Below are 21,549 nucleotides of genomic sequence, written 5' to 3' on the forward strand. Positions count from 1 at the left end.
CACACGCAAGGAGGATAGCCGCCAAAGTGCTTCCCCCCCCCCCATCTGCTGTCCCCATAGGGAGGTGCCAGGTTAGGCTGTGTCCTGCACTGTACCAGTCAGTCTATATACATGGGGGGGGGGGGGCAATGCCTTCCATTCCTCATTCCCATCTTCATATCTGAGGTGGTTAAGGCAGACATCCACCGTAGTAAACTGGTGCCTCCTCGCTCTAGAGAAAGGAGGATGTGGGCGCCTGCTCCTACTGACTCACAGCCTTCCCTCCTGGGTAAGAACGCCGCTGCCATTTTCCCGAAGTTTGAAAATGACGCGGTGCTTGTTGCCACGCCCTCTCCGGCAGCCCACGCGAGCTACCGGGGACCCAGGAGTCGGGGACAAGATCCCCCTGGAAAGAACCGATGGCCAGCACCCCCGTCTGAACAGCCACCTGTACAGGTAAGGAGGGGGAGACAGGATAATGGCCCCTGAAGTTCTGGGTACACCACTGTACCCAGGGTCCTTCAGCTCTCAGGGGGGCTCTTCCAATTTCTGCTGCCCGACCTGAGGAAAAGATAGGGGAACCCCCCAGGAAGGACAAGAATATCCTACCAGACCCAGAGGCTTCCCAGGCTTGTGGTCCGGCTCCCAGGGGGAGACCACCAGCCCCAGGCTTCGGGTCATTTGGAAAAAAACAAACAGTTTCGCTGTGTAGGGAGAAACACAATCAAAAACTGAGGATCAAGGGGAAGGGTGGGGACTTAAAACAGCTGTCGATTGATTGTGTTTCCTGTGGGGAGGAGCCTCTCATCTCTCAGGTGTGCCGTCCTGGAAGATGACTTGAGAAAAAATTGTTTTTTTATGTAGTTCTACTTTAAACCTGGAAATTACCTACTGTTTTACTAGTAATAGAGGGCATCAATAGCTGGCATTATTTGAGAAAAGATGCTGTAACCCATATCAAACAGAACCCACTTTTCATTGACCTGGCTTTGAATAAACTGATATCTGATTGCGATTGGATGCTGTTATTTGCACGGCTGTAGTGAATAAATCTGCTTGCTTGGTTACCCGGCACAATGAGGCCGATTTACTAAAAGTCATTTTTTTTTATTTTTTTTTTTTATACGTAGCCCATTAAATCTATTCACTTCGGTATCAAATCATCTCCAATGTGTGCATAGTTCAATATAGGAAAATCAACATATCAAGCAAAAAAGTGGTGACTTAACAGCAAACTTGATTCTTCATTTTTCAGCACTGAAATGTCATTAAGCATAGGACAGGCCTCCAATAAAGTGCTCAGGTTTCCTTATATAAAATACTGCATCAAACACTCAAAATAAGAAAACACACAGATCCATAGCTCCACTCAAGACTGGCCTCTCCTGCACACAGACAACCTAAGTGCCGGCCATCACACGGCAATTAGCTCTTCTTGCGATATCCTTGTCACAGACATCACCATTCAGTAAACGTGCCGATTATTAAAAAACACTGCAAGAAAAGCTAATTGGAGTGTGGCCGATTCCTCCCCCCCCCCATAAACACTCAGAATAATTTGCATTGTTCACAGCTGATTAAAATATAATTTAATGTTTTTAAAAATTGATAACGCGAACAGAACAACTTTTTGTTCATGTCATTGGAGTAGAAAAATTAAAGAAATAAAACTTCCAAACCAGAGTCACCCAGGCAGCTCCTGGCAGTGGAGATCCTGTGTCATTGCACATGGTATATGGAACTGCCTGGGTGACATCACAGTGATCAGCTCATAGGACTATGAAAACGTTCAGCATTTCCAGGTGTACATATAGTCGCTCAGTTCCAGCTGGCGTAATGAGGTCTTTCCAAGGATTGATAACTGACTGAACTGTTCTAAGGTAAGAGGGTGAAGTCCACAGTTTACAAGCTCAGTGCTGTCCTTCTCCTGGGAGGGGGAATAAAAAAAAATAGAAAAAAAAATTATACATACATAAAAAAAAATAACTGCACTGTGAATTGATCTCGGCAGCAGCTTTCATATATAAGTAGTATACCAAAAAATGTATAACATATAAAAAAGGAATGTGCAGCACCAATGCAAGCCGTGAAATAAACGCAAGTCCATATAGTATTATGTGCAATCGTTTTTTTTTTTTTTTTGCCATCTCAGTCAGTTACTTTATTTTAGCAGATTCTAATCAGATTATCGCTCAGAAACCCGCTAGTTCTCCTTATCATTGTGGCAGTTTCTTTTATTTTTTCATTTTCAATTTCATTTTAATACAAACAGAGGTCGACCGATATGGGTTTTTCTCTGGCCGATGCCGATATTTAGAAATCATGGCGGCCGATAGCCGATATATGATGCCGATTTTTTTGGGCCGATATGTTAGGCCGATTTTATTTTATTTATTTATTTTTTTCCTTTTTTATTTATTATTTTTTTAATCCCCCTTGATCTAACACACCTTTCCCACTGGGGCGTTTTTCAGGCGCTTTTGGGCTAAAAATAGCGCCTGTAAAGTGCCTGCAAAATGGCTCCCCTGCAGTCTGTGTGAAAGACAGAGTGCTTTCACACTGAGGCGATGCACTGGCAGGATCTTAAAAAAAAGTCCTGCAAGCAGCAAGTTTGGAGTGGTGTATACCGCTCCTCCACCACTCCTGCCTATTGATATGAATGGGCACCACTGCCAAAGCGCATGCAATGCGATTTGGCAGCAGTGCTTCATGGGCGCATTTAACCTCTTCCTTGGCCGCTAGCTGGGTTATATGTGCCCCACTAGCAGCCAAATAGCACCGCCAAAATGATGGTAAAGAGCCGCTAAAACTTGCATTTTACCATCAACGCCTGCCCGCTCCAGTGTGAAAGCAGCCTTCATAAGTGATACAGAAAATTTCTTACATTTAAACATTTATTAAACAAAACAAACCTCCAAACCTCCAGTTTACTTGTATGTATGATTTAGATAAAAAAAAAAAAAAAAAAAAAAAAAATAAAAACAGGTAGTCAAAACTTTTGGACGAAAAAAAAAAATGGGCTAACTTTACTGTTTTTATTTTAATTTTAAATAGTGTATTTTTTTCCCCAAAAAAATGCATTTGAAAGACCTCTGTGCAAATGCCGTGTGACATAAAATATTGCAACAACCGCTATTTTATTCCCTAGGATCTCTGCTAAAAAAATATATATATAATTTTTGGGGGGGTCCAAGTGATTTTCTGGCAGAAAATACAGGATTTTTACTTGTAAGCAACAAGTGTCAGAAAAGATTTAGTCTTTAAATGGTTAAACTGAGAACTTCTACACACAGAGATGATTTCATTCATTCAGTGTAAACATGGTATCATTTAGTTCTTTTCTTGGCAGTCTGCCCAGAGAGGAGGAAAGTGTTGCTATGACGACTCAGGCAACTTACACTGACTTCTTACAGAAGTCATTTCAAAGTCCTGCTGTAGTTCTAAATCGGCTTTTTATCAGCAAAATCGGCCGATGCCGATTATTTAAAAAACTGCAAATATCGGCCGATATATCGGTCGACCTCTACAAACAGTACAGCCTTTTACTTATAAAAAAGTATTTTTTCTTCCGTTTCCCTCCCCCTCCCCTAACCCTTGGGCAAGAAAAAAAAAAAAAAAAAAGAAGGAGGTCTGCCCCTCACTCCCCCCTCTCAATCGACCCCTTCTCTGTCCCCTTGTCCCTCGATTATCGCACGATAGTCCCCCCTCTCTAAGAACGTCAGCCATTGTTGCCATTCCCCATGACTTTCTCCCTCTATTTCTTGTAATTTGTGTAACGACTCTTTCATTACCCTAATTTGCTCCACCCTCTTCACCCACTCCGTTATTTTTGGGGTCTGAACAGATTTCCAATAACACTATCGTTCTTCTATATTGCGTTCCTCCCAATTCAGTGTCATGGAATAGGCACGTCCAAGGACTTTTCTTAATCTTCTTTTGTGTCACCAAGCATATAATTTCTACTATTTTGTCCCAAAAAGGGGTTATTTTAGGGCAGTCCCACCATATATATGTTTTAAGGAGCCCTGCTCCGAACACTCCCTCCAACACATTACCCGCTCTGCCCCTGTAAACCTCTGCATTCTTAGGGGAGTCATGTACCATCTCGATATTAATTTATAAGACATTTCTATCATGCGGACATCTCTTGAAATTAGATGTGTCATTTTAAAGGATTTTTATCCTGTGCTCTTCATTCCTAAGTGGTCCTAATTCCTCTTCCCATTTCCCCAAATATGTCGGTAGTTCTAAGTCAGCTTCACATCTTAATATTGTATATATTTTCGATACTCTTTTAATTAAACACTTTCTATCCTTCAATAGATTCTCCAGTGGTCTTAAACTCTCTGTTCCCCGTAACGGCTGTGGCAAACTTTGGGTAAAGTGTACTAATTGAGCGTGTCTCCATTTATCACTCTTGAGTGATTTCCCTATATGTGTATACCCTAGCCCCTTTAATCACTTCTCCTAATTCTATTTCCTCTTTACTTGCCCATCTACTAAAGTACAGCCGCTCCTCCTTACCTGGCATAAAATAATTTGTACCCAAAAGTGACATTAAATGGTGAGTTGTGAGTCCAGTTGTGCGCCTTATTAATTTTATCCCATATTTTTAATGTGTATCTAGTTAAAGTGCTCGTGTCTACCCCTAAATTCCGCTGATGAGGTGGTATCCATATCATTTTTTCCAATCCCGTCCCACTCAATCTAATTTCCAGGTCCCCCCAACTCTTTTCTTTCTGGTTGTGTACCCAATCTGTTACTCTGGATATTATTATAGCCTCATAGTATTTTTTTAAATTCTGGAAGTGCTACTCCTCCCCTTTCTTTTTCCTTCACTAAAACTTTGTATGCGATTCGCGATCGTTTCAAGGGCCATATAAATGGCACAGTCAAAGATTTTAATTTCCTGAAGAAACTCATTGGGACCGGAGCCGGTATCATTTGGAATGTGTAGTTTACAATTGGCAATATGAACATTTTTATTGCGTTTACTCTACCCATCCACGATACTGCTTTATACCTCATATTTTTCATTAGACCCTTAATTTTGTTTAAAAGGGGGATGTAATTCGCCTCATAGAGGCCATGTCTTTGTGCCGTTCAATTCTCCCTTACACCACTTGAAGAGTAGGCTTAAAGAAAGGGTGTCCTGCTCTACGTCAGTTAAGTTTAGATTTAATATTTCTGTCTTTGTCGTCAGGTTTATTTTGAAGTTTAACCACTTGCTTACTGGGCACTTAAACCCCCCTCAGTCCCAGACCAATTTTCAGCTTTCAGCGCTGATGCACTTTGAGTGACAATTACGCGGTCATACAACACTGTACCCAAATGAAATTTTTATCATTTTTTTCCCACAAATAGAGCTTTCTTTTGGTGGTATTTAGTTACAGCTCGGAGTTTTATTTTTTGCTAAACAAACAAAAAAAGATGCAAAAAAAAAAAAATCATGTTTTAATAGTTTGTTATAAAATTTTGCAAACGGGTCATTTTTCTCCTTCATTGAAGTGCGCTGATTAGGCGGCACTGATGGGCTGCACCGGTGGGCTGCACCGGTGGGCACTGATGGGCTGCACCGGTGGGCACTGATAGGCATAGTTAAGGCGGCACTAATAGGCACAGATAAGGCGGCACCGATGGGCACAGATAAGGCGGCACTGATGGGCAAAGATGGGCACAGATAAGATGGCACGGATGGGTGGCACGGATAAGTGGCACGGATGGGTGGCACGGATAAGTGGCACGGATGGGCACTGATAGGTACCACAGATAGATGGGACTGATGGGCACTGATAAGTGGCACTGATGGGCGGCACTGCTGGGCACTGATGGGCGGCACTGCTGGGCAGCACTGCTGGGCACTGATGGGCGGCACTGGGGTGCAGCACCTTTGAGGCAGATTAGGTGGCACTGTGGGTGGCACTGTGGGCACTGACGGGGGGCACTTACTTTTGCTTTTATTTTACTTCAGGATGGCACTGCGGGAGGCAGGTGGGCACAGGCAGGTAGCAGGTGGTCCCTTGTATTGATGGCCGTGATCGGGACTGATGTCCCGATCACGGCCGCCGGCGATCGGCTTTTTTTTTCTCTCCTCGCGCTGTCAGCGCGAGGAGGAATAATAGCCGATTACCGGCTCCGTTCTATCACATGATCAGCTGTCATTGGCTGACAGCTGATCACGTGATAAGGGGTCGGGATCGACCCCTTACACGGATCGGTGATCAGGCGAGTCTCACGGACTCGCCGATCACAGAGCGCGCCGCGCGCGCCCCTCAGGGGGCGTGCAGGCCGCTCTTAACCGGGACGACGTCAATAGACGTAGTCCCGGAAATGTAGGTCCGCGCTAATGCCGTCATTTGGCAATAGCGCGGATCTGTAGTGGTTAATAGTCTTCCGTAGTGATCTAATTCTTTCAAAAGCAGCGGAATCGATGTTCTAGGGTTCACTATATATAACAAAATATCTGCAAAAGCAGCCAATTTATATTCTATCCCTCCCACACGAATTCCTTGGATTTCCTGATTCCTACGAATTGCTACCAAGAGGGGTTCGAGGCTCAGCACAAACAACAACGGTGACAAAGGACATCCCTGTCTCGTCCCGTTGAATAACTCAAGGGGACGAGACAGGGACCCATTCACTCTTATTCTAGCTGTCGGCTGGGTATACAACGCCCTGATCCATCTCATCATTCTTTCCCCCAGCCCTATGTAACTTAGGGTCTCGTGCATAAACTCCCAGTCCACTCTATCAAAAGCCTTTTCAGCATCAACTGACATTAGGACTGTTGGAGTCTTGCCTTTCATTGCCTCCTGGATGAGAATGATGGATTTCACAGAGTTGTCCCTTCCCTCCCGTCCCTGGATGAAACCCACCTGATCTGTATGGACCCATATCGGGAGGAGTACTTTCAGTCTATCAGCTATTTTTGCGTAGATCTTTATGTCAGTGTTCAGTAGGGATATCGGGCGGTAGCTCTCTGGGGCTACCGGATCTTTACCCTCCTTTAAAATTAAAGCGATATGAGCGAGGAGTGCCTCTTTACGAAACCCCTGCCCCTCTCCAACTTCATTAAAGTACTCACAAAGTTTTGGTGCCAAGAGACTCTGAAATCTCTTGTAATACAGATTGGAGAAGCCGTCCGGACCGGGACTACCCCCCCCAGTGGTATTTCCTTGATTGCTCTCTCCACTTCCCTTATCGTGATGGGGGCCTCTAAGGCCTCCATCTCCTCCCTCACCCCTCTTGGGAAATCTAGATTCCTCAGATATTCCCATATGGCTTCCTTTCCTTTCCTTTTCCTCCTTTCCTACCGCTTCCTCCTATTTCATAGAGGGTACTGTAATAAGAATGAAAATTCTCTGCAATATCTGGGGTGGCATATTTCAGCTCCCCTATGTGCAATAGTTCACAGAATACAAGTGTGTATTAGAAAAACAATCCAAAAATTTATTACAAAAGGTCCAGGGCAAAAAAAAAAAAAAAAAAAAAAGTCAGAGGTCAGCCATCACCTCCCTATCAGATCAACACTCGCCAGATACGATGGCTGCCCTTACAGCAGCAAGCATGTCTAATGGGACCTGCAGGGGAGGTTATCTCCAACAGAGGCCCTTTCAGTGTCCATTAGACTCTGTTAGAAAGTCCCCTCCAGGTCCCATTAGACACTGAAAAGGTGTATAATGGGACCTGGCAGGGGGCCCTCTTCCTAACAGAGTGTACAGTGAACATCTTCATTCACTCTGGTCCTGATGGGACCCCCTTCCTTGTACCATGACTCTCACCCCTGCCCAAACCTCTCACAAAGTAAAATAAAATTGGCATTGTGAAGCACTCCTATTACCTTAACTATGGATACTGTGGCTGGCTCCCGCATCCTCTGTGACTAGCCCCTGTGGGTGACTGGCTCCCTGCTGTGGCTGGGTCACCATGGCTGGCTCCTGTGTGTGGCTGGCTGGTTTTACTGGTGTGGGTTGATCACCCTGGGTGGCTGGCACTCCAGCCGTGCCGTGGGTGGGTCACTGTAGGTGGCTGGCCTGGCAGTGGGTGGCTGGCTGGCATGGTGCACCCTGCTTTGGCTGACAGAGGTGGGCTGACTGACAGGGGGGTGCAGGGCTGACAGACAAGAACACCGTGATCACTCAGACCAGCCCGCCTCCACACGTGACCAGCTCCGCCGGGGCCAAATCACAGACACCCACCCGCACATGACTCCATTCGGCCAATCACAGGATGCTTGTTGACCCATCGCTAAGCTGGGCTCAGAGCGAATACTGCAAAACATTTCTAACAAGACAGGTGTTCTGTCGATTTGGGTCAGTCGGCCCCTGCAACCACCGATACATCAAGCCGGCCGCCAGGGGCTGCATTTGTGCAGGAAGACAGGTCGGAGGGCTTGGCTTTTTCTCATGGGGGGGGGGGGGGGTCGCAACTTTTTTTGCCGCCCGCCTAGGCCGAAATACAGCACTGCCAATATCACCTTCATACAATCTCAATGGATGTAAGCTGGAGTAAATGAAGCTCATCAGGAGCCAAAGAAATGCTGTCTAGCGTCACCTCAGCACTGCATCTTCCTCACACTTCTCCCTGGTTTCTCGACAGGCCGCTGTGCTCTCTGGTGTCTACCCCCAGCTCTAGCAGTTTTTCTAATATACACTTATGTGCAATAGCTTAATGAATACAACGCTATATGGACGTTTACGTTTATTTCACAAATTGTGTGTATATGTATGTGCATCAATGCAAACTTTAATGGCATCCTAACCTTAGTCCATAGGGTTCAATATTGAGTTGGCCCACCCTTTGCAGCTATTATAGCTTTAACTCTTCTGGGAAGGCTGTCCACAAGGTTTAGGAGTGTGTCTATAGGAATGTTTGACCATTCTTCCAGAAGCGCATTTCTGAGGTAAGGCACTGATGTTGGACGAGAAGGCCTGGCTCGCAGTCTCTGCTCTAATTAATCCCAAAAGGTGTTCTATCGGGTTGAGGTCAGGACTATGTGCAGACCAGTCAAGTTCCTCCACCACAAACTTGCTCATTCATGTCTTTATGGACCTTGCTTTGTGCACCGGTGGGTGCGCAGTCATGTTGGAACAGGAAGGGGTCATTCCTAAACTGTTCCCACGAAGTTGGGAGCATAAAATTATCTTGGTATGCAGACGCCGTAAGTGTTCCCTTCACTGGAACTAAGGGGCCCAAGCCAAACCCCTGAAGAAAAACCCCACACCATAATCCTCTCTCCACCAAATGATTTGAACCAGTGCACAAAGCAAGGTCCATAAAGACATGGATGAGCGAGTTTGGGGTGGAGGAACTTGACTGGCCTGCACAGAGTCCTGGCCTCCCATATTACTATTCCAACAAATTCCCTTTAATTTGCTCCCAACATTGCTGGCCTCTTTCTGTAAATGAAAGTTACACATGTGTCTTCAAATACTTTTAAATGAGATCCAGAACATGCATGCTGTAAACACCTCTATACTTTGTGTGTTTTGTGTTTGCAACTGAAAAACTTGGGTTTTGAAGTTAGGGATCGAACATTCTCAAAAGAGGTGGTAAGTTGCAACCTGCACACATAGGGCTTGTCATTGCTCTGTTGCAGGTGTTGGACTGTTCTCATGACAGCACTAATTGTTGCATTGCTGCATGTCAGGAGAAAAAGTATGGAGTGTGCATACCATAAAGTACTGGCTTTTTCTCCCTCTCCAGAGGGTTAACGGAGAGAATGGAAGTCTGGTTTGTGTGTGAGGGAGTTGGGTTAGCTTTTCAGGCTAGGTATCCCTCTTGAGGCACGCTACCTGTGTTGGATCTCCGGCTCAAGTAAAGATCGGGAATATCTTTTTGCATTCATATGTTTTTAATCTACATGGTCTGAAAGGGTTGTCATCCCAATATATATGTAAGTGATTCTTTCCACCTTTTCTGCCTGTTGTCTCTGTATATTTATGCATATTTGTATACTTATTGCTTTCAAATATATTTCATTTTAGAACACTTGGTATTCTCGCTTAATTATACCCGAGGAAGGAGGTACACACATGTGCTCCGAAACGCATCAGGTACAAGAATTACTGGTTTACTACTTGTATTAGTTTGTGATGACAACACTGTAAATTTGTTCGATTGTATCTTTTTTTATGTGTTTTTTTATATTTTGTACTTATATTGAACATTTTTCAAACTAGATTCATTTTTCCCCAAATGAATTTGTGCCTTAAAAGTCCACCACAAGGGGATTTTGTTTCTTTTTTAACATTCTCAAAAGAGGTGGTAAGTTGCAGCTTGCACACATAGGTCTCGTCATTGCTCTGTTGCAATGTTGGACTGTTCTCATATGACAGCACCATTTGTTGCATGTCAGGAGAAAAAGTATAGAGTGTGCATACCATAAAGGACTGGCTTTTTCTTCCTCTCCAGAGGGTTAACGGAGAGAATGGGAGGTACATATGCCTACCTTACCCCTAAATTAAACATGTTACTAGACCTTAAGCAAAAAGTAAATAAAAAATTTAAAATGTGGTGAGCCATCTTTTCAAGATCAGTGATGGGCATGTTGCAGTATGTCTTCAAAGAGAGAACTCCTATGTTCTATTCATTCCCCCAAGCAGCACAGATGACACCTGATAAGCCACTGCATGGTAACGTTAAAACAAAAAAAGAACCCCCCCCCACACACTTTTGACACTAGTTAATAGGGACTGTACCTCTACCCTGCACTCACCTTGCAGTACTGGTCATGGATGGATGTGTTGAACACAGTGGTTGGCTCATGAGTATACAGTGAAGTTGAGAAGCTCCCCTTCTGTGCCGCTTTGAGTAAAAGCGTTAGTGAATGTGCAGCGTGTGGCATGACAGGGCCACTAATCTCCAGGCTGAACTGATCTTTGTAGCCGGACTGAATCCGAGTTTTCACATTTACACTCCGTGCCTAAAGAATGCAGAAACAAAAAGACACAGTTAAAGATTTGTAGTTCAAAATGATTAAAACTTGCCACAACATTGTAAACATGATGTGCTGTATCTTACATAAGTAAAAAGAAAGAAAAGGGAATCTACAGCTTTTCTATCATCATGCTCCAGTGCCTGAGCTTTAGGAGTTTAGCTTTGGCTGAGATCAAATTAGCCTGCTGCAGGCAGAAGATAGCATTTCCACAGTCTCCCCTCTCCCTCTAATGACCCTTAATGATCCCCAAGGCTCGGTTCACACTAGCCCAACTTTAAAGTCACACGACTTTCATTGCAACTTTGGAATCGACTTTGAAGTGACTTTTTATACTCTATGGCATTGAAGTTGCATCAAAGTTGGACCAAGGTAGTGTAGGAATCTTTTCACGTACATCACGGGACACAGAGTCATACTAATTACTATGTGGGTTATAGGCCACCTTCAGGTGATGGACACTGGCACACCCTAAGACAGGAAGTCCACTCCCTATATAACCGCTCCCACTACTGCGAGTACCTCCGTTTTTGTAGCAAAGCAATACATGTGTATACCAGAAAGAAGGGAGGGACCTGTGTCCCGTGATGTACTTTAAAGCAAAGGATTTTACAGGTAAGCAGTTATAAAAATCCTATTTCCTTAATCGTGCATCACGGGACACAGAACCATAGTAATTACTATGTGGGATGTCCCAGAGCAATGCCAAATGGAGGGAGGGAGACAACAAAATTAGGGCACCATGAGATTAGAGGATTTATACTGCAGCTTACTGTGCCCAAAGGCAATATCCTCATGATTTTTTACATCTACCTTATAGAATCTGGTAAATGTATGGACTGAAGACCAAGTTGAGGCCTTGCAGATTTGAGCCATGGAGGCTTGGTGATGCACTGCCCACGAAGCAATAACAGACCTTGTGGAGTGCGCTTTGATTTGAAAAGGTGAACTCTTCCTTTTTAAACCATAAGCTTGAACAATTACTTGTAAAAATCCATTTAGAAATACCCTGTTTCCCCTAAAATAAGACCTAGTGTGATTGTCGGTGATAGCTGCAATAAAAGCCCTACGCCCCAAATAAGCCCTAGTTAAAGTCCTTGTAGGTCTTCTTTTCAGGGTAGGGCTTATTTTGGAGGAAGCAGTAGGGCTTATTTGGGTGGTAGGGCTTATATTGCAGCCAACACCGACAATCACGCTAGGGTCTTACTTTAGGGGAAACAGGGTAGTAGATTTCTATACGGTCTGCAATACAAAATATCAATTTTTTTCATATCTGAGCAGTCACCTTCAAGTAGACTGCTTTCACCACATCTAGAGAATGCAGCGACTTTTCTTCCATAGAACGGGTTCTGGAAAAAACGAAGGTAGAACAATATCCTGCTTTAAATGAAAACTGGACACTACCTTCGGTAGAAAGTTAGGATGAGGACACAATACTACCTTATCCTCATGAATAATCAAATATGGCTCTTTACAAGAAATAGCAGCCAACTCTGATACCCTTCTTGCAAGATATATTGCTACCAGAAAAACTTGTTTCCTTATCAAAAGGACCAAGGGAATATGTCGTATAGGCTCAAAAGGCTGTTTCTGTAATGCTGATAGAACTAAATTGAAGTCCCAAGGGTTTAGGGGTGACCTAGAGGATTAAGCCGCATTACCCCCTGAATAAAGTTGCAAACCAAAGAATGCAAAGCAAGTGGTCGCTGAAAATACCGATAAGGCCAAGACCCGGCCTTTGATAGTACTCTACCAGGAGACATACAGATTCCAAACTCTAATGATTCTGGAGGCCAGCTTCCTTGCATTAACCAAGGTAGAACCTGACAGCCCACAATTCAGATGTAGGTCTCAATAGCCAAACCGTTAAATTTAGTGTTTGTAAGGTAGGATGGAATACCGGACCTTGCAAGAGAAGATCTGAACGTGGTGGTAGGGTCAATGGGCCCCCTACCGCCATCTTTATGATCTCTGCAAACCAAGATATCCTGGGCTACAAGAATCACCGAATTCCCTTCCTGCTTGATTCTGCGAAGAAGTCGTGGAAGCAGAACAGGAGGGGATGCATAAATCAGTGAAAAGGGATTCCACGGGAATACCAAGGCATCTGTTCCGCAAGCTAGCGGGTCTTTTGTTCTTGAAACAAAGGTGTCGATATTTTTGCCGAATCTGGACGCAAACAGATCTACATCCAGAATCCCCCATCTTTGACATATTGTCAGGAAGATATCGGGGTGAAGAGACCATTCTCCCGGGAACAACTGCTGGTGACTCAAATAGTCCGCCTGCCAATTCTCTATCCCTGGAATGAAGACTGCCGACAGGCAAGGTATGTTGCTTTACTTTAGAGGGTAACGAGTAATCTGATTACTCTTCCCCTCATGGTAACGCAGTTCCCATTACTTGGTCAGAGTTACCGCAATTACAGCTACCGCCCAGGAGGCCCGCTGTGGCCACGCTGCCTGGCTGTTCATTCCGCCGCAGGGAGGGGGGCTTTCGCCTGCTGAGCTGAGAGAGACTGTCTGGACCACCCCATCCTGCGAGGGAGAGAACAATGAAAAATGAAGTCAGCTGACACCAATCGAGTGAAGGGGAGGGTCTCCCTCTCCCCATGAGGAAAGGCATCCCTGGAGGAATTCAAGTAAGTGACTGACGATTCGAATTGCAGTGCAATCGATCCATCCCAAGTCCTCCACCACCTCTGCTTCTTACTGATCCCATCCCTACCCACCCACCATCACTTCAACAGAGGCGAGGGGGGGGGGGATAGGGTAGGGATGAGATCAGTGGAGGTGGGGGATGGGATCAGTAAGAGGCAGGTGGTGGTGGGAGTGTATGGCACCCCCACCGCTGCCACCACGCTCCCTCCCTCCCCCCCCCTCCACGCTCCTCTGCAGATTCTTGGTTATCAACCACCAACTGAAGCTCTGGCATACCTTTGGAGACAAGCACATTAGGAAAGCTAGAGCTTGGACCTTCTTGTTCCAAGCCGATAGGATACTGTTTTGCAGCAGCCTCGACTGAAACTGAGCATAAGGAACAGCCTGGAATGAAGCCACCATCTTTCCCAACAACCTCATGCAAAGTCAAATAGGAGGATTCTTCTTTGCCTTGACTATCTGAATCAGCACCCTTATGGCAGTGATCTTCGCCTGGGGTAAGAATATCCTCTTCTGGACTGTATCTATGATCAGACCAAAGTATTCCAATATCCTTCATGGTTTTAAGTAAGATTTCTCTAGGTTGAGAATCCAACCTAGGTATTCCAGGTAGTTGATGTGGTGACCATACTTTGGTCTAAGCAGGCTACCAACTGGTCTGTCAAGAGCAGATTGTCTAGGTACGTTAAGATTGTTATACCTTGAGCCCTTAATCTGGCTAGAGGAGCCAAGAACTTTTGTAAATACTCGAAGGAGCAGTGGCTAGTCTGAAAGGCAGAGCTACAAACTGAAAATGAAGATCTTCTATCTCGAACCATAGATATATCTGGGGAGCAGGGAAAATCTGAACATGGAGGTATGCATCCTTGATGTCGATTGATGCCAGAAGTTCTCCACCTTGTAGGATGGAGATCATAGGCACAGATTACCGCTCCAACCTCCCAGATCCACAATAAAGTGCTCACCCTAAAGAAACTCACATGTGCTGGCTTGATTGAGGAGAAAAATAATGGCCGCACATCAAAAGGCATCTTTATCGGCAAACAATTAAAATCCAAGTACAGTCACCTCATAAAAATAAGGAAAACAGGACAAATAGCTAACGCGTTTCACACCTCATCATGGCCCTTTTCATAGCTCAGGATGGAGAATACTGATTGGATTGACTCCATGCTAAAAGAGCGGATATTCAAAAAAAAATGGTTTAGATCTTTGAGATCTAGAATGAGTCTGATATCTCCATTTGGTTTGAGTACTATACAAAGGTTTGAATAAAACCCCAATCCCTGCTCATTCATGGGGACCACCGACATCACCTTTTGAGACAAAAGATGGTCCAATACTTGAAAGAATTTTTTCTCTGGATCCCTGGGAATGTTTTATCTTAGAAAACGAGGAGATTGGGATTCTGAACTCTAGTTTGCACCTTGGAGTAATTTAGGAAGCCACCCATTTGTCTTGAGACTCTTCCTGCCTGATCCTTGAGAACTGCAGAAGTTCCCCCCCCCCCCCACTTGAGCAAGCAGGGGCGCCCCTTCATAAGGAGTTGTTAGTATTTTGCTTTGCAGGTTTCCTTCCAAAGGACTTCTTTTGTCCCTGGGGTTGACCCTGAGATTTACCTCTTGAATTTGACGGAGGAGGCCTTCAAGACTGCCTGGAGGCCGATGCTCCTGGCACTGGAGAAGCGGCTTGTTTAAACGAAATACGCTTACTCCTTTTCCTAACTGTCAAAAGGGTACTTTTCCTATTAGAAATTCTTTGCATGTACTTATCCAGATCCCCAAACAGCCGTTCTCCACGAATAGCAAAACTAGCCAGGAGATTTTTGTAGGGCGCTTCAGCTGACCAATTTTTCAACCATAGTATGAATGCCAACTTCTTATCCGTTGGATCCCTAAGCATTTGAGCATTGCCTACCGGACAAGTCAGACTTTTATTCACAGAGGATATAGCAACGTCAATTGCTGGTATCTCCCATTTTTTATTAAACTTTTCCTCCATAGGATAAAGTTTTGAAAACTTTTTAAGAGGATAAAAATGCTTATCTGGGTGATCCTACTCAGAATATATAAGCTTTTCTCAGCAATGGATGGATAGGAAAGGCATGCGCAGCTTGGGGAGGCTTTAGCGAACCCAAATAAGTAGGTTTATCAACTGACTAAGTGTGGAGCGGACCAATTCAGTAATGCCACGTACACACGATTGGAATAATCGTCGGAAAAAGCTATGGTGGTTTTTCCGACGGAATTCCGCTCAAACTTGGCTTGCATACACACAAAAGTTTGCTGACCGTCAAGAACACAGTGACGTACAACACTATGACGAGCCAAGAAAATGAAGCTGAATGCTTCTGAGCATGTGTAGGAATTGTGCACATCGCAATTGCTACAGACTATCGGAATTTGCGATAAAAAATAAAAATAAAAAAACCTTTGTCTGAAAAATTGAGAACATGCTCTCAAACTTTTGCTGACGGAAATTCGGCCAGCAAAATTCCAATGAAAAGCTCTCATCGGTCTTTTGCTGGCCGAATTTCTGATCGTGTGTACGCAGCATAAGAGATTGTGAACCTGATTCCTGGTCCCCTGAGAAAAATTAATCATCTCTCGCCCCCGGTTCCTCAGTTTGAGGGTCCTGGGTAACAGAAGGGGACCTATCACGCTTAGTCCCACTCTGGGATGCGATTAAAGCCGCTAACCTCTGCTCCAATCCTAACATGGTTGAGGAAAAAAAATGTCTGCAGTAACAGACAGGGACTGCAGTGTTAGAAACAGTTGCACCACCCGATGTCCCTGATGGCTCGCTCTGACCAGCCACTTCAGATCTCTCAGGAGGGGAGGATGCCATTTTAGAGATGATTTTAGGCTTTTTTGAGCTTGAAGGAGTCCCTCTTGAGCCTTTTTTGGGGTGTTTTTACCCCCCTTCTGACCATAGCCCAATGCAGAGGTACTACCAGAATAGTCCAGCAACTGCCGCTGCTATTAATGCTCAGCCTGATGCTTTTAATAAATATGCCAAGGGAATGCCTGTGTCACCAACCTCTTACGTGCCCCTTTTTTGCTCGTGTCCCTCTGACAGCTGCAGCCAAATGGAGCTTTTAAAACCTACTCCTGCACTGGGCGTTGCCGCACGCCAACACCACGCTAAGCCCCCTCTCTTTTCAAAAATAGCGTTTTCCAGCACGGCCACGCGTGTGCGCGCGGGGGGGGGGGCATGAGATCCGGTGATCCAACCGCTGTGCAGGGGCGAAAAAAAAAAAAACAACGCGGCATCACCGGCCATTCTGGCTTCCCCCTATCCAGGGAGAAGGGGGGAGAGCTTTTTTCTAAGTGAGGGGTGTTTTTGTAAGAAAAATCCCCCCCAATCTTACCAGAGTTCTGGGGCTGCTCGCCAGAGGAATCCGCAGCTTTATCTGAGACAGTGTGACAGCGCAAGAAAGCATGACAAGGTACGTGCTCTATACAGCCCCCAGTGGTGACTTTTACACATGACATTTACTTTTCAAAGGAGACAATTCATAAGAAACTTAAAAAATTCCTTATAAATCTCCATTTACCGAAGGGTTTTCTGTGTGTCCCGTGATGTAAAATTAGGAAAACAGAAGTAGCGTCAGGGGGAATACTGTGATCTTTGTAAGAGGAAATAAATCCTAGAAAGCATTTCACTGACACTTCACTTAATACCTTTACAAGCGAGCCAAAGACATTGTGCTATCTGCTCTGCATTGGAAGGAGAAGCTGCGGATTCTGGAACACTAACTTTCTGAATTTCCACAGCCTGCCTGCTCTCCTTGCTGTCACAAAGTTCCTTCCCCTTCATGGTACCTTTAGAGTCTGCATAGTGGCTCCCCGGAAAGTGACAGGCGACAGTAGCGTTGGTGGGAGACCAGCTTGAGATCCGGCAGCAGCTACTATGCTCTTGCAGTTGATCAGGAAGTTGAGTAATGTGAAAGTGTTTGTGCCTTTCACCAGCACAACAGATTCTGGTCTATGGTCCAGTTTTACTTCATTCTTTTCCTTACGGCTATGGTTTGATGCAGGTCAAGGAACATTAGAAAAGTTAAAATATAGGTTAAAAAAAAAAAAAAAAAAAAAAAAACACACCACACACACAAGAAAAAGGCCCCTATTAGATCAAGAAGGATTTGTGTTATCGCCATAATGTTTGGAACATACATTAATACATCAAATACAAATTGAATGCAATGAATAAAAGCCATAAGTACCTGAATTTGACTTGGCATTTGTCTCTGGCAGTGTTTGTACAGCAGAGCTGAATTTTAAGGAAGAAGCAGTGCAAGGTGCTAGTCAGTTCACGTGCCAATAGGAAGAGTATAAAAAGTTAAGCACATCACTTTGCTCTTTCTTTGACTGTTCTGAGCTGCGCCGTCCAGCGGTACTGCACATGCATCGTGGTTGACGCATGCGCAGTCTGAGATCATATCTAGCGGCGTCATTCACCGTCACGGTGCTGACATCAGCGGCCAGATAGGAACCAGGTGGCTATATAATGGGAGCTAGTCTCTCCCCATGTAGTGCAAATCCACTTTGCACTACAAGAATCTGAGGAGAATATCTGAAATGAGGGGAATCTCATCGTGCAAGTTAAAACAATGTTTGTTTATTTTGCCTGCATGTCCTCCTCGGATCTACAGCGACTGCATTTCCAAGTGCACTTGTAGTGCAAAGTGGATTTGCTTTTCGTGAATAAACCCTTATATGTCCCTTTGAAATATCTGTTCTAGTTAGCCACCAATGAGTTCAGTGCCTTTCTGTTAAGAATCACGTCTCTACTCCTTTTATCATTTTTATCTTGCACATCTTCACCTGGTTCCCGCACTAACCTGGGGGACTGCCATCGTGGCCTCGAGTGGTTGGGACGGTTACAGTTGCCGCTTTGTTTTTCACGGCTTTTTGACAGAAAAATGGTTATAATTATAATAAAAAAAATGTATTGAATGAAGCAGGGTGTCCCTATGCATGGTCTCCGGTCCTTGGGGATACCACGCGCCGTGATATTTGTATTCATTGTTATTATTTGCTGTATCAACATCTCTTAGGTCATGCATATATTTTCTTTATAGAATAAAATCCTCTGAACTATATTCCTGAAGAAGCGGCTCCATGCAAAACATGTTTAAGTTATGACAGGTAGGATGTGAATCAAATCCACATCATCGGGTTGATATATATTACTTCTTCGTACTTATCAGAGGAATTAATTTTGTATTTTTATTTTGTTCTGTGTTTGATATAGTCTGCCCTTATGGGTAATTTTTTATTTTTTTTAACTAATCTAATAAATATTTTTAAAATATGTCTGAATATTGCAAGTTCATACCGTACCACAAAAGTCCACCTTTGCCTCCTATTAGTTTATTTTTTGACTGTTCAGTAAGGGCTACGGCAGGCCCAGGACCTCCTGGACGCAAAGGAAATGGATTGTACTAAGACAGATCCATATTCACCTTCAATCCAGAAATTTCCCCTGCAGTATTTTTTCTGCCACTAGATGTCCTCAGTCTGATGGTTGGCATCATTCAACCCATTTTCTTTCACTCCAGGAGGTCCTGTGCCAAAGATGAACATATCCTTTAACATTCTGTTACACTCTATCAGCATGCTCCTTGTCAGCACATGAACAGACTGGTTCCTTGCACTGCTGCTTCCTCACATTACAGCTCTGCTGTAAAAAAATTAAAAAATAAATATAAAAAAACTGCAAGAGTGATGTCAAGTCAGATTCAAGTAGTTACACTGCTTGCATTTAAAGAATAAATGTAATGTTTTAATGATTATAAAGCTATACTAATTTGTGTCTTTTATATCTGCCTGGGAGTTCAGCTTTATGAGCAACTGTTGTATGGCTTACAGTGTGTGCATTTAGCTGCTTTCCTGAGGTTCCGTTTATATATATTTTTTAAACTTTAGTTATTTGTTCAGCTACAACAGGACATGACATGAAAGGATACAGTTTGATTGATATGGCATCTGGCTTTTTAATCTTGTTTTCTACTCCCATTTCTTCCAACCATAAGAAGCTTTCATCTTCATCATCACTGTCTAGAGGAATTCTGAAATATAAAAACAGATCATAATTAGTAAAATCATAGTAATGCTGCACAGTGGGGGTGCCAATGCTCGTGACTGGTGGCCGCGATGACTGCTGGCCACGAGAGGCAGAACAGGAACGGGGCCATTACACCAAAAAGTAAAAATAGTGTTTTATTTTCAAAATTGGCACTCTTTGTTTATAGCGCAAAAAATAAAAACCGCAGAGGTGATCAAATACCACCAAAAGAAAGGTCTATTTGTAGGGGAAAAACAAAATAAAAAAAGGACATCAATTTTGTTTGGGTACAGCGTTGCATGCAATTGTCAAAGTGACAGTGCCGTATCGCAAAAAAAATGGCCTGGTCATTCAGCAGCCAATTCTTCTGGGGCCAAAGTGGGTAAGTGACCCAAGACTGGAGACAGCACTAGTAGCGCATATAATACATACATACAGTATATACCTATAACAAATAAAAAAACACTTCAGGACACAGAAGGAGGCATGGGAGCATGCTTGTGGTCTCTACATTAGCAAATAAATGGGTGTTTTGGGCAATAATGTATTGCATTAATGGCAGAGGATGCAGCCACACCAGATTGAGCTAAAAAGAGGGCTCCAAGGACAGAATGGACTCAAAGAGACGGGGGTCAACATAATTGCAAACAGCCCCAGAGCTATTGATAGAAAGTGAGCCGGGGCACCCAGTATGGGACTGTCCCCCACACCTTGGCTAGAATTTAAAGCATCTTGCGACCACATGGCAATAAGGCAACATATGGACTAAAGATAAAAGGCAAAGCTTCAAGTAGTCACAAAACCCAGACAGCTGGCGGCTTGGGTGGCAAAAGGTAACTGAAGTCACTGTAGACAGGCAGCGGGAATAGATAGAAGATCCACATGAAGATTCTGTGATGAAAACCAGCATTAAGAGGGAATAAAGACACAGACTCATGCAAACGAGGTAGCTCCCAGTGGTCAGTTTTACCAGCCCTTTCACTAGGAGGATCTTCAGAGAAAAGGCAAGCACTGAGGCAATGCTAGCTGGTTTGGAACGTGCAGTGCAGATAACTTACCAGAACAGAATTTGCAAAGTGTCCCACACAGACCTGAGTATCCAAAAGGTTTCTTATAGGCTACCCCTAAATCATCCAGCCCAGTGGCATCCAGACAGTACTCTGAAAGCCAGGCTACAGGCAATTGCGGCAAATAGTTGGAATCAAAGAGACAAAGCTCCAGCAAAACAAACAAAAAAAAACGCTAGCAAAAACTAGGTTCATCTTTAACCACTTAAAGACCGGGCCTATTTTACAGACTCTGTGTTTACAAGTTAAAAGCATTTTTTTTTGCTGGAAAATTACTTAGAACCCCCAAACATGTACAATATATATAAAATTTCTAACACCCTAGAGATTAAAATGGCGGTTGTTGCAATACTTTGTCACACCGTATTTGCACAGCATTCTTACAAGCACACTTTTTTTAATTAAATAATAAGACAACCGTAAAGTTAGCCCAATTTTTTTTATATTTTGAAAGAATGTTACGCAGAGTAAATGGATACCCAACATGTCATGCTTCAAAATTGTGCCCGCTCGTGGAATGGCGACAAACTTTTACCCTTAAAAGATCTCCATAGGCGACGTTTAAAAATGTCAACAGGTTATGTGCTTTGAGTTACAGAGGAGGTCTAGAACTATAATTATTGCTCTCGCTCCAACAATCGTGGTGATAACGCACATGCGGGCGCTACTCAGGTTTGCTTCTGCATGCGAGCTTGGCGCACTTTCAATTTTCTTTCCTCATTTATTTTACTTTTTACTTTGACACTGTCCTTTTAAAAAAATAAAAAATAAATAAAACACATTTTAGGTCACCTTTATTCCTATTACAAGGAATGTAAACATCCCTTTGTAATAGAAA

General features: G+C 43.8%; 1 protein-coding gene across 1 annotated transcript in view; it reads right to left on the reverse strand.

Moving 5' to 3' along the window:
- Positions 1 to 1,553: 1,553 nt before the first annotated feature.
- The window catches only part of DONSON (DNA replication fork stabilization factor DONSON), a 32,200-nt gene continuing 12,204 nt past the window's right edge, over positions 1,554 to 21,549 (reverse strand). The window contains exons 7-10 of the mRNA XM_077453232.1: positions 19,547 to 19,648; positions 17,400 to 17,598; positions 10,697 to 10,903; positions 1,554 to 1,906 (exon numbers count right to left, since the gene is read on the reverse strand). Of these exons, the coding sequence (XP_077309358.1) occupies positions 1,769 to 1,906; positions 10,697 to 10,903; positions 17,400 to 17,598; positions 19,547 to 19,648 (646 nt within the window). The 3' untranslated portion in view covers positions 1,554 to 1,768. The remainder of the gene's footprint in view (positions 1,907 to 10,696; positions 10,904 to 17,399; positions 17,599 to 19,546; positions 19,649 to 21,549) is intronic.

Source organism: Lithobates pipiens, unplaced genomic scaffold (assembly GCF_037356315.1).
Source record: "Lithobates pipiens isolate NorthernLeopardFrog02 unplaced genomic scaffold, aLitPip1_a1.2 Scaffold_23, whole genome shotgun sequence".
NCBI classification, from domain to species: Eukaryota; Metazoa; Chordata; class Amphibia; order Anura; family Ranidae; genus Lithobates; species Lithobates pipiens.